General features: G+C 40.0%; 3 protein-coding genes across 4 annotated transcripts; 1 reads left to right on the top strand and 2 right to left on the bottom strand.

Moving 5' to 3' along the window:
• Positions 1 to 173: 173 nt before the first annotated feature.
• Positions 174 to 1,977, top strand: LOC126622969 (probable serine/threonine-protein kinase PBL23; the record flags this gene model as incomplete). The annotated part of the gene is made up of 5 exons (XM_050291630.1): positions 174 to 276; positions 504 to 685; positions 768 to 1,002; positions 1,035 to 1,468; positions 1,699 to 1,977. Coding segments are annotated over 5 exons (1,233 nt in total), but the record flags the coding sequence as incomplete, so codon positions are not given.
• Positions 1,978 to 2,445: 468 nt separating this feature from the next.
• On the bottom strand, positions 2,446 to 3,015 carry LOC126624263 (uncharacterized). Its single transcript, XM_050293293.1, has one exon. It carries the CDS (start codon positions 2,998 to 3,000, stop codon positions 2,572 to 2,574), a length of 429 nt encoding a protein of 142 aa, XP_050149250.1. The 5' UTR covers positions 3,001 to 3,015; the 3' UTR covers positions 2,446 to 2,571.
• Positions 3,016 to 4,733: 1,718 nt separating this feature from the next.
• On the bottom strand, positions 4,734 to 11,484 carry LOC126624254 (phospholipase A I-like). Of its 2 annotated transcripts, none has more exons than XM_050293279.1 (18): positions 10,664 to 11,484; positions 10,169 to 10,316; positions 9,988 to 10,066; positions 9,711 to 9,864; positions 9,407 to 9,616; positions 9,075 to 9,320; positions 8,824 to 8,986; positions 8,475 to 8,735; positions 8,249 to 8,370; positions 7,747 to 7,908; positions 7,483 to 7,663; positions 7,259 to 7,395; positions 6,997 to 7,135; positions 6,601 to 6,789; positions 6,030 to 6,504; positions 5,725 to 5,941; positions 5,530 to 5,619; positions 4,734 to 5,432 (listed from the first exon to the last, which is right to left on the bottom strand). In XM_050293279.1, the coding sequence occupies exons 1-18, from the start codon at positions 11,186 to 11,188 to the stop codon at positions 4,983 to 4,985; spliced, it is 3,948 nt and encodes a 1,315-aa protein (XP_050149236.1). In that variant the 5' UTR covers positions 11,189 to 11,484; the 3' UTR covers positions 4,734 to 4,982. The 2 variants fall into 2 exon arrangements, with proteins under 2 accessions (XP_050149236.1, XP_050149237.1); XM_050293280.1 differs by having other exon boundaries at positions 6,030 to 6,501; positions 10,664 to 11,483.
• Between the last annotated feature and the right edge of the window lie 1,025 nt (positions 11,485 to 12,509).

The following is a 12,509-nucleotide window of genomic DNA, read 5'->3' as shown; positions in this document are numbered from 1 at the left end:
TTCAACTTCAAAGCTTTTTCTTCACATTCGTTGCTGCATTTCCTGACGTCGTTTTCATGCATGCCAGTGGGATTCATTGAGGGCTTGCAGAATCAGTGACGGTTCTGCCGGCGGCAGAGGCGCTCGGGCGGGAGGAGAGCAGGATGACTTGCTTCTCGTGTTGCAAGGTGGACGAGGAGCGGGAAGAATCTGTGAGGAAGGCCAGAATAAGAAGGCAATACTCGAGTGGTTTGAAGAGATTGACCTCACTTATAGCAACTTTTTCGGTTAAGTCAGGTCGAAAAAACACTACTGATTTTCTCATTTTGTTTTAGTCTTAATGCAATGCAGATTTTGGTAGGTGAAAATGTGATTAATCCGTTCAATTTTCGTTTGCTAACTGGAATTTATTTAGACTAGGTTTTCGAATTTCGACCATATTTTACGTTGAAACATACACATTATGCATGAAAAAAGAAACTGGAAATATGATGTATTACATAGGCTATGTGATCAATGTGCAGGTAGCAACGAATGCAGGAATTTACAGAAGGAGATACTCAAGACGGGACACGCGAAAAAAGTTGCTCAGCTTTTTACGTACGAGGAACTAGCTGCTGCAACTGATAACTTCAATCCTGATTCTCTGCTGGGTGAAGGTGGATTTGGGAAGGTGTACAGAGGTTACTTGGACAGCATTAACCAAGTATGTCTCTCTTACTCCTCTCTCTTGCGCGTATGACGGAAGACGATCCTGCAATTTATGTTTTCGATTAAATTGGTTTCAGATTGTGGCAGTGAAGAAACTTGACAGGAAGGGATTGCAAGGGAGCAGAGAGTTTTGTTCTGAAGTTATCATGTTGAGTTTGGTTCAACACGCGAACCTCGTCAATCTTATTGGCTATTGTGCAGAAGGAGACCAGAGAATGTTAGTGTATGAATTCATGGTCAATGGATCTTTGGAGAATCACCTTCTAAGTATGCACAAAAATTATTTGGATCTTGAATTTTTTTGCTCTTATGTGGAGATAAACTAACCGATTTTTTGTTTTCTTAAGATGTATATTTGAATATGGAGCCTCTTGATTGGTATACGAGGATGAAAATAGCTGAAGGAGCAGCTAAAGGGCTCGAGTACCTTCATGAGACTGCCAATCCGCCAGTGATTTACCGTGACTTCAAAGCTTCAAACATTATACTAGACGAAAAATTCTGTCCTAAGCTTTCTGATTTTGGACTTGCTAAGTTAGGTCCAACCGGAGACAAGGACCATGTGACTACTAGAGTGATGGGGACTTATGGCTATTGTGCACCAGAGTATGCTTCAACAGGACAGCTGACAACTAGGTCTGATGTCTACAGCTTTGGCGTTGTGCTTCTCGAGTTGATCACAGGACGGAGAGCTATTGATGAGCGAAGACCGGTTGGACAGCAGATCCTAGTCAGTTGGGTATGTGAACATTCATCAAGTAGCAAAAGCCTTTACCAAGTTACTTGTTACTGTCTCTTTATCGAATCATATAAGCAGTCTGCTCTATGTAGGACGTCCTGTCTTTTTAAAAAAGAAGGGACGCATTAAAGAAATTTGAGATGACGTTATGTTTTCTTAACATGTAGTGTCTTTAAGAAAGACAAGACGCCATGCACAGAGAATTTCTCGTCATATAAGATGACATGTTCCTTGCACCCTTAATACCAATCCTATTTTCTATCATGCAGGCAAAGCCAATGCTTAAGGACAGAAAGAGATACGCATCGATGGCTGACCCGTTGCTTCGAGGCAGATTTCCGGCAAAGGGTCTGAACCAAGCTGTTGCAATTGCTGCAATGTGTCTGAATGAGGAAGCTGATTGCCGGCCTTCGATGGGTGACGTTGTGACCGCTCTCGGGCACCTATCGTTGCAAGAATACGATGGAGAAGGTGCCAAGGGTGCATCGAGAAACAGAGGCCGGCACGTTGAGTCAATAAGAAGAGCAAGGGAAGACAAAGAGCTATAGCAATTAGGATCAAGGTGCAAGCTGAAGAATGTGCTTTGCACCTCATCCAAAGGAATTAGAGGATTGAAATAACAAGCGTTTTTTCATCTTTTTTTTTTTATTCTTAAAATATATCATGTTTCTCTCTCATAATCTAACAACGGAAATGTTATTGTGACAGTATTTTAAGTCAATCACGCACTATCACACATTTTAACTTTCATAACAACAATAATTGATTGGCTTAAAATATCGTCACAGCTGCAATCTTTTTGCTTCGCTTAGCCCTTTCTCTCTTTAGGATATTTTTATGATAGTAACTATAGGACATGGACGATCTTGTTTGATCAAATACCTAGCGACAAACGCCTCCCCTATATTCGGGGATAACATGTACTAAATGTCGGGTGCAAACCAAGGAACTCACTCGGAATAATCCTAACAAAATGATCATTTACACAAGAATCGGCAAAAGAAAGAAAGAAAAGCTATGGACAGTGACCCTGGCAAGAGAGGGTCTTGAGTTTCATTGAATGTATGCAGTCCTGTAACAAAATGATACAGAAATAAAAAAGAAGCATTGTCAAAAGTGCTTTTTGAGAATTTTGCCTGAAATCAAATGCTCAAGTTGTTCATGTCATCCTTGAGGATCTTGTAATTAAACCCAGGAATCCAGTTTTGCCGATTGGTTTCCGCAACTTCAGCAGCAAAACACATGCTTGCCAAGAACCCTCTGCCGATGCCGCTGCCGCTACTGCCTCTCCTCTTCCTCCTCCTCCATGTCATTACCAAGATCCGGAAACTAGACTTGCTACAATGAGCACCGCTATCGCCAGAAGTGAAGCCGAGTATTTGTCCCAGAGGCTTCATTGAGCTTGAGCTTCCATGCGGGTCGAGCTCAAGCTTGCTGAAGTACTCGATCTCCCTCCTGACAAGCGATCCAACCGTGCCTCGCGTGCCTACTGCGATCGGAGCTGTTCCTGCAGCCATTGGACTTGTTTGAGGGAAGTTGGTTTCTGCTGTGCTGCTGGCTTTATACTGCATGATTTATTTGTTTTTTTATTATAAAAAAGGTGTGAAGAGTGATGTAAGAAGAAGCTTGCGGGTGAAGAAAAGTTGAGGGGAAGGATGGATTGCTTTAAAGTCGGGGCATCTTCTGCTTTCATCCTTCTAAAATTCTTAATTAGGTAAGACATCATATTATCCGGAAATAGATCATCTTCGGATCTTTTCTTGCAAAGCCCAAGGATCAAATGATCTGGCTTTCAAAATTTGATTCAAGTGCTAAAAACAGACAAGTTAGTAAAAACTTTTAAAAATTATAATAATTTTTAATCGTTGGATCAAATTTTAAAAGTCCAAATCACTTGATCATTGGATTTTGAAAGAGAGAGGATCTCTTTCCATATTATCCTGGTGGTTGTCTTAAAAAACATGCATAATCTCCGGTTAACTTTTTTACCCTTTTTGGTAGGGTCCAAAGAAATGTTATTACAAATTAATATAGGTTGGTCAAAATAAAGAGCAAGTCTTCGGTGTATATGTTACATTGGCATGTGTTGGTTTCGAGAAAATTAGTTTAAACGTAAATATGTGCGTCAATCAAGGTTGATTGATGCTCGTAATCGATTGAAAAAAAGTGTTTCGGTACCTTTTCTTACGAAGGGTAGAAAACTCCCACCTCTTTATGGTTTACTTGAAGGTTTAACTTCTTTTGATTCAATAACGAGGATAAAAAGAATACAAATGAAGTATTTAAATTATAGAAAAGCAAGTCGAAACTTGAATGCATACGAGAGAGACACCGTTCTAACCAATTGATTACACTCGGGTCTACAGGGATGCAATTGTTAAATGCTGTTGGGCATGTGATTCATTCATTTTGTCCCTCAGCCCCAGCTGAATAGTCATGAGTGGAACTGTATAAAGGGCATATGCAATTGATTAAACTCAAAAGCTAAAGGGACAAAATCATTTCTTTCAGTTGGGTAATTGAAATTATTGAATAGGAGAAAGCCCTGTGAAAATTCTTATAACAATGGACTAGCTTTTTCTTGGCTGTTTAGTTAAAATGGTCCCTAACAATGAAAATTGATAGTAGTTGTCTTTGAATTTGTCCATCATTAATCGATAGTAGTTGTCTTTGAATTTGTTCATCATTTTGATCAGTCTGTGAAAAATCTGCAGAATTCTTGTTAAGTGTGAAGGGGTTGTTTTGACAAAAATACTTTTAAAAAGGAAGTCACATGACACTTTAACGAAAATATTGATATTTTTCATGGAATAACCAAAACGATTTACTGTGAACAAACTCTTGAACCATTTCTATCAATTTTCATTTTCATGAATCAAAATAAAGAATTATGACAATTACTATTTTGGCTAAGCCTTTTTTCTTTCTTTCCGAGATTGGTGGTCCGTCCATTTGATTAAGAAAAGATAAAAAAAAGAGTCCAAGGGTCAATTAGGTTTTCTTTAGAGATGACACTTTGTCAACTCGATCTAAATCTTTTTTCTTTGGCATTTCTTTTCCACGTACAGTTTGTGAAAGGAACGCCTAAACCCTCCACGACCTTACAACTTAACTAAGGTCGAAGAGAAACTTACCCACAATTGGAATGTCACGGTGACAATATCTCAAACCAATTACGCACTACACTATGTCTTAAATGCCGCCACCTTGGCATCCCAGATGCATCATAGGTCTATTCTGTAGGTTGAGTCGTGAAAACGACAAAATTCAAACTTTTTCACACAAGCAGAAAACAGTGGGGAACTTACTGAAGGAACAAACATATAACCATATAAGAGCAGAAATAAACATTTGGAAACAAGAGAGTTGGAACATTTGAGCTCATATATCTACCATTAACGCCAAACACCGTTACAACATTTCACTCTTCTTCTCTGTTTGTAAGCCTCAAAATTGGATGTTTCCTGTTATTTCCTTGTTATTCTCGTTTCTATTTTCCTACGATTTTTGTTTCAATTTTCTTTATTTTCCTGTATGAGATCTGGTTAGCAATCTAGTGTATACTGGGAAGATGGCATGAATACCTCAACTTCCGGTGCGAGGCAAGAGCTTGTCGTAGAGCAACATCCACGCTCACACCCTCTCGAAACAGTGACTCGTACAATTGACATACAAATTGCGACACCTCTTCCTCATCGTCATCCCAAAAACCTGTAGACCGGTCCCCGTTTTCACTATCTTCCCAGTCACTCACCGGACTGGTAGGCTCAGCATCCTCATCTTCGACTTCATCTTCAGCCTCTTCCTCTCCAATCTCAAACTTCCCGTTTTCAAAAACACTGAACTCTGCAGATCCATGGACTGCTGTCAGCTGTGCTTCTGGGGGCTGAGCTAAAGAACTTATAACAGCTTTAGCGCCAGTGTCTAAAAATGCTTTAATCAGTGGTGGCGTAGGTCCATATGTCCCTGTGCAAATAATGATCCTATCTCTCCAAGCTCCGACCTGTAGTTATCAAAGACAAAAAACATCAGTTTGATCACTTAAATCGTGTGCGCCCATATTCATATTTCACTTCACAAACGTAAAGGTGATAGTGTACCATCCAGCGAACATCATCGGGTGTTAAATGGATAGAAGGCACAGTTCTACGAAACAAATATGCTCCAATTTCTTGGCCATCGTCCATAACCTTTAATAAATTCCATCATTAAACATATCAGAGTTAGTAGTTCGGCAGTTTGGCAACTATCCAACAAGTAGCAAAATCAATGGTTTCAATGCTAAAGCAACATACTTGAGTTTGGCGTCCCATATAACGGTGAACGATGCCTCCAATTTGGAAGTATGGTCTACATGCAACCAAATCAGAAATAGTTGAAATATTGGCGAAAGATGAATCAGCCTTCCTGCGGCGGTTTCGCACCACTGATATCAAACTCAGTTTAACACTCTGAAGAAACTTATCTGCAAGCTCTCCAGGCTCAGCAACCACAAATACATCATTCTGCCAACTACAGAAGCAAACAGCCGGTAAATTAGGTATACAGCTATATATAACATTAACTCGCAATTATAAAAAATCAGTCCAGTAACACTGACCTTAATATCGAGCCAAGAGAGTCATTTTGAAGGGCTAAATGTACAATTCCCACTTGGGGCGAGTTCTGTAACTTCTCATGCAATGACTGGACGGGTAAAGAAAGCTGTCTAGGTCCTGAAGGAGAATCAGGTGGTGATGCAGCTCCTTTTCCAGACTGTCCATCTAAGCTTAAAGGTGGGACCATATCGATTCGGCCAACCCTCTGGGGGCCAAAATCAGGACTGTAGAAAAGTGGACTTGATGGAATGCTTGGAGGAAATAAAGGTGATGCAAACGGCGTTGGGAATGTTGTTGCTGGTACCGTTTTCACAAATCCTGATATGCCTTGCATTTGCGATAATCGTATTCCATTACGAGCACAAAATGACTCAAGCGCATGAGCATGGTTCTGAGTGCGACCAGAACTGGGGCTATGCGAAGCTTCGACAAGTAGTACATTGCGCCTCCAACCTAGAGATGGACTTTTTTCCTCTGCTACAGCAAAGTATCAACAGAGCTTACATTCTAGAAAAAAAGAGTAAAAACTGAAATTCACACAGAGAAATTGAAGAAAAATGTCAGCATTAATACCGTCATTTGATGCCTTTGACTTGGGGACATGTGACCACTTCTCATCATGTTGAAAGGGCATAAGTAGTCTCTCACAGGCATCCTTAAGTACAAGAGAATTTTTCTGAATATATTCCTCAACTGCATCTTCCAATTTCAGCCAGACTGCAGGATCAGTCTCATCCAGTTCCATATCACAGCGTTCATCAACTGCAGGAGAATAGATAGAACTGTGCTGTTTGAGAATAGTACTTGAAATAAAAAGCCACATCAGAGAAAAAGTCGATGCATGAAAACAAAAATAGTTAAGGTTTGAAAAACGTTAAAACTTTATCCAAATTGGTTTCCCATGCAGTGGGTTGAGATTCCAGACATTTCATGCTCATGTAAACATATTACTTCAGACTTAACACATACCTGGATTAAACCGAAAATATTGTATTCCAGGGAGCATGGGTAGCAATGTGCTCAAAGCTTCCTCCACCCGTTCCACAGAGCATGCACTTTCTATCAATACCTGACCAGTATCCAGATAACGCCAACCACCTTTTCGCACCTACACTAGCAGATTTCGTGTGAACCAATAAAGCGGAGTAATCACTCCCTAATGTTGCACAAAATATTATGAAATATTTCATCAATTGACTCTTCACAAACATAGGAGATGTTATGATTTTACCTTTGTTGGAACATCACCACAGCCAACGGAAACTAAGCAGTCAATTTTTGTGTCTGGCCATAAAAGTTGTGCTTCTCTAATGGAAAAGATTGTAGGATTGTTTGCCACTATTGCACCATCTTGCCAACGATTTACATCTGTACACATTGTCAGATAGAAACATTTTTAAAAAATTTAAAACCACTAAAGAGGTAATATGCATGCTCAAGAACAAAAGAGAGTACCATCTGAGAAATCATCAAGATAATACGGAGCAGCAGATGACGCTCTGATAGCTTGCCATACTTGATGCTTACAACTTCCTATAAAGGCACTGTGCTTATAGCCACCTTCAGCACATCCAGGAGGTGGTCCAGTTATTCCTGAACTCTCTGAAAGAGGCACTTCTAGTGTTCCCGCAGGATACTAGAAATGGAGTACAAAATAACAAGTTAAAATTTAAGCAGTGAATTGATGACCTTTCAACAAAGGAATAAGTTGTCTCAAACCTGATAATTTCGGAATAAGAAAGGCTGAGCTGGCATCACGCTCACCAAAGTTGACACAACAAAAACTTTGGGAACGTTTTTAACTGCGGACTCTATTAACAGATCCCCATCCTCATCGGCACACATTTCCTTCAACAATCTCTCAAACTGATCTGCACTATGCTGCAAGACAATATGTTATAACTATCCTTTAGAACACAAAGCAACAGGGCAGAAAAATATAAATAAAAAAATTACTCCTGTTTTAACTAAATGCTTCACAAAATTCCACTCCTTTCTAGAACTTATGAGGCAAACAAGAGATCAGACAAAAATGATTGCAGTAAAAATAGAAACTTCCTGAATACGATACAGAAAGGACAGAGGGGGAAGAGAGGGGGGGGGGGGGGGGGATTTCATCCCTCTCAAAATATTTTACACATCAATCTTGAAATCCCAAATAGTAAGGAAAAATGAAAGATATATAAACAAACAAAACAAATACAAAGCATGAAGAACATACTTTAGATCCATGTACAACAACTCTAAAACTCTGGGACGAACTTTTATAGAGCTGATCCAACTTCTCTCTCCAACTTGCAGCTTCATTATCCTTTGGCGCAGGTTCAGCAAAGACAAGTTTTCCTGCAAATCATGACATCAGACATGTAAAGAACTAAACAAAAAAAACATGAACAATGAGCAAGGGCAAGCTTTGTGCACACTCATTCCTAATACAGCATACTCACCAAGGTTTTTGTATATTTCTTCACATTGGTCTAAAGACATTAGCTTAATGCCAAGCGCAACAGCAAGCATTCCACCCGTTGATGTGCCACATATGAGGTCAAACAACTCATGTATCTGTTTTCCAGTTCCCTTCTCAATTGCTTTAAGAATTTGCACGGTTGCCAGACCTTTCATACCACCACCATCCATTGAAAGTATGCGCAGTCCTTGCTTTGGCACCGGTCTCCCCCTTATGGCACGTCGCAGGATTCCATTCTCCCCTGCAAAAGGTATGACATGAACAAAACTTATAAAGCTCAAAATATAAAGACTAAATCCTCGAAAACAAAGTAAACTCAAGAGACAAACCGAGAATTGCTAAAGCACGAGCTGCAGCTTTATGCACACGGGGCTCAGGTGCAGCCGTCAAGCGCATTAGAAGTTCACACAAGCTTTCAGAAGTAACCAAAAGACGGCGATTCTCCAGACAAAAGGCCAAATTACCTACTGCCAGCAAAGCTAATCTTTGTACCTAATGAAAGATAAACCTTAAATTAAACGACAATACTAACAAGAAAAGTATGATCGTCAGTGCCTTACGGAAAAAGAACAGAACTTGCCTCAGGGGTTTTAAGGGCACACAACAATTTCAAAGACTTCAATACATCCTTGGTCAGCATCTTCTGAGCTACAGCATCAGATGCAAAAGCCAGCTTCACCACAACTTGCAACACAGAAATAACTTCCCCCTGGGGCATAGACTTCAAAACCGTTTCGATGGGTTGCATAATGTCAGATTTCATCAACTGCATGGCAACTGAAACATCTGCAGCAAGAGATGAAAGAGCAGAACATGCTTTTTCAACCTGCCAGAAGTCGGAACTCTTAAAACCATATGCAGCAGAAGAGTGATAAGCAGTGAAATCTTTGTCAGGACAGCTAACCAACATACCACATGACGGTTGTCGCTGCTTATCATACTTATAAGCTGCCTCACTGCATTCTCATCTTTGCCAACAACTACGCGGTTTCCTTGGTCTTGCATAATCTTTGCAAGTGCAGATGCTAGTAAAGGGTGATGACAAGAAGAAAACCGAAATATAAGAGAGAAAAAGGCGCTTAGCTTATGCCTGGATGCGCCAAAATAAGAACTGTTTTCCATCTGCAATTATCACCAGTGTATTTCAATACTGTACAGGCTAAGATTATCAATTGCAATGAACAAAAACTTCTATGAAAATTGCATTAATCACTACCTCTATTTGCACGTTCACCGATCTCAAGTTATCATCTGCCACAATCCTGATATTCGCAAGAGACAAATGATGAAGTTTGTGGAGTGGCAAGATTTCAGGAAGAAATTCAAGAGGGTTTCCAAACAGCCTAAGAACTCGTAGCTCAGCCATAGCCCTGCCATAAAATTGGAGGGAACCATTAGACCCTAGAGAAAATCATAGACTTTACAAGCATCTTTATTTAAGAGTTGAAAAAATGTATAGAAAATTAAATATGTTCAAGTGCTGATGAAATGACCTGAAATCAAGCAAAGGCCGGACAAGCTTGTTATGTTCCAATGAAAGTTCCACCAATCCAACACACTGCCTCAGCTCTACTGCTTACAGGTCCAACAGAAATAATAAATGAATATGAAGGATTTGACATCCAAAATATGAACTTGAAGCTGAATAGATTGATAAAGGGATTCCAAACTTACAAGGTACTGAAACCAGCATGTTGTAGTCTACCCTGAGGACTTTTAAGCTTTTCAGTTCACCAAGCTCAGAAGGCAAAAGTGACAATTTATTGTTATCAAGGTACAGCTTTTCGAGAAGAGGCAGTCGAGTTAGCTCTACCGGTAAAACCTGTGAGTAGTATGCAAGAAATTTCAACATTCCTTAATCTCACACAATCACTAAAAAGAAAATCACTTTCTTGACATAATTTAAAGAACATAATTGTATCTTTACAGTACCGACAAGCTGTATTCGAAAGTAATAAAACTAATCAATCTCGCCATTTAGAGAGACTAGTACTAGAAAGTTCTGGTTTTGCTCTAAAATTAGGAAAAGCTACACCAAGAACAGTAATTTATTTCCAAAAACTACACCGCAATCAGTCAAAGTTTAATAAATCAATTATACATTTATACAGACAATCAGAAAAACAATAAATACAATGAATGAACAAAAGGATTTAAAGATAGACTCACCGACAACCCACAACCACTCAGATTGACCACGGTGACGCACTGCCAATGCACACCGCAGGCCGCCTCGCCGTCGGCAACTGCAGGCATTGTTGAAGCGAAATTGGAGCGCAGCAAGCGAGTCAAGACTCCAGTGCCATCGCTTTGCTGGCCGGACCCGGCCGTCTTGGTCATGGTCACAGCTCTCAACGGCTCTCTGCGCCTCACCACCCTCATGTCCACACCCACATTCGCTTCCTCTGCCTCCTCGGTCCTCAATTCGACCACCACCGTGTCCTGAGGCATCGGCAACGCCACCATTAGCTGCGACTGGAGCCTCAGAGCCACCTGCTCCTCATCGTCCCCAGCCTGCCAATCCAAGTCGATCCGATACCCTAATTCTTGATCCTGCGTCGCCACGGAAGACGAGGACGACGAGGATGACGCCGACGACGTACGGTCGAAGGTCTCCGGCGGACCCTCGGTGCCGTACGTGAGCACGAGATGGAAGATCTCCAAGGGCCGCTTCCAGCCCAGTCCCCAAGACATTGTGATCGTCCGCAATTAGAGTTCGAATTCAGCGGCGATCTTGATCAGACGACTGGGAGTTCAGCTGGAGTGGCATTTGGAAATTCATGGCGCGATTGCGATCACGCCTGCGAGAGAGGGAATTGTGGGTCTGTGTGAAGTTGGAGGTTGGATTTGGGGGAGAAATGTGAGGGTCGAGGGTTAGGGTTTTTGGAGGAAGGAGAATTGGGATTAATGGCGGGAGAGAAATCCAGACCGGCTGTTTATGTCTTGAGCTTTGGAGATTTTGTTTCGACAGGGAGAGAACAAAACAGAAACTAACTGAAGGGATATATAATCTTCTTCATTGTAACGACGTCGTAGCTTGCCTTGTTTCGCTTTTTCTCTTTTGGGTTAAATACAATTTACACCGCATGCAAGATTTCAATTAGATTGTCCATTATACGGTTTAACCGAATTTTCTCTCTTCCTAGCATAAAAATATCGATATACTTTAAACTGCACCAATTTAACTTTTCTGTCAATTTCATCACCTAATTAGACATTATATGTTGATGCAGTATAAACTTGACTCACAATTTAAACACTCATTTTCCATTAATTTCAATGTTTTTACTTTACTCGTTTAGTCTTTTTATGGAATTGACAATCAACGTGTGCTTAAAATGTGGGCCTATTATATATCACATTAGCACATAATGTCTAATTAAACATTAAAATTGACGAAACTTATTATATATCTCATTAGCACATAATGTATAATTAAACGTTAAAATTGACGAAGATATTAAATTGGTGTAATTCAAAAACCAAGTGGTGTAAAATGCAAAAACCAAAACATCATGGCTTATTTTGTAAATGATCCCCAAACCTTGTGGAGAGAACATTGCTCACTACGCCCTAGTCTTGCTTTGCCTCATTATATATCAAATTACCAATTAGTAAGATTGCATTCTTTATGTCTCTCTGAGAAGATTTTAAATGTGACCGTCACAATTAAAAATAAATAAATTATGCCGTCATCGTAAAACAATTACTTAAAAAAATGCTAGTATTTATATAGTCGCTCACATACATATAAATTGATCATGGTTATTCATGTTTATGTCATCCACAACACAAAAACGATCATGATCCATCTACGAGCTTGTGCGTAATTGATCATATCACTCCTCGTTGAGTTATTATTTGACCAAGACATGCCTTAAGAGTTTTTCATGCACCCAAATGTTGCTTTCCTGAGGGAGAACAAAAGATGACCATAAATTTATGATGATGAAACTCTAATGATCTAGCAATAATGCAAAAAGCACCACAGAAATTCAATGAACTCATCTTCTCA

This window comes from Malus sylvestris, chromosome 5 (assembly GCF_916048215.2).
Source record: "Malus sylvestris chromosome 5, drMalSylv7.2, whole genome shotgun sequence".
NCBI classification, from domain to species: Eukaryota; Viridiplantae; Streptophyta; class Magnoliopsida; order Rosales; family Rosaceae; genus Malus; species Malus sylvestris.
Note: the sequence above shows the minus strand (reverse complement) of the source record. Positions and strands in the feature narration are given on the sequence as shown.

Bases quoted from the DNA above. Each gene is read 5' to 3' on its own strand.
- LOC126624263 (XM_050293293.1), bottom strand. From the start codon at position 3,000: ATGCAGTATAAAGCCAGCAGCACAGCAGAAACCAACTTCCCTCAAACA.
- LOC126624254 (XM_050293279.1), bottom strand. From the start codon at position 11,188: ATGTCTTGGGGACTGGGCTGGAAGCGGCCCTTGGAGATCTTCCATCTC. The intron at 9,321-9,406 runs GTATGTTGGTTA...GACTTCTGGCAG, and splicing joins GCAGCGACAACCGTCATGTG to GTTGAAAAAGCATGTTCTGC. The intron at 8,987-9,074 runs GCAAGTTCTGTT...ATCTTTCATTAG, and splicing joins GTGCCCTTAAAACCCCTGAG to GTACAAAGATTAGCTTTGCT.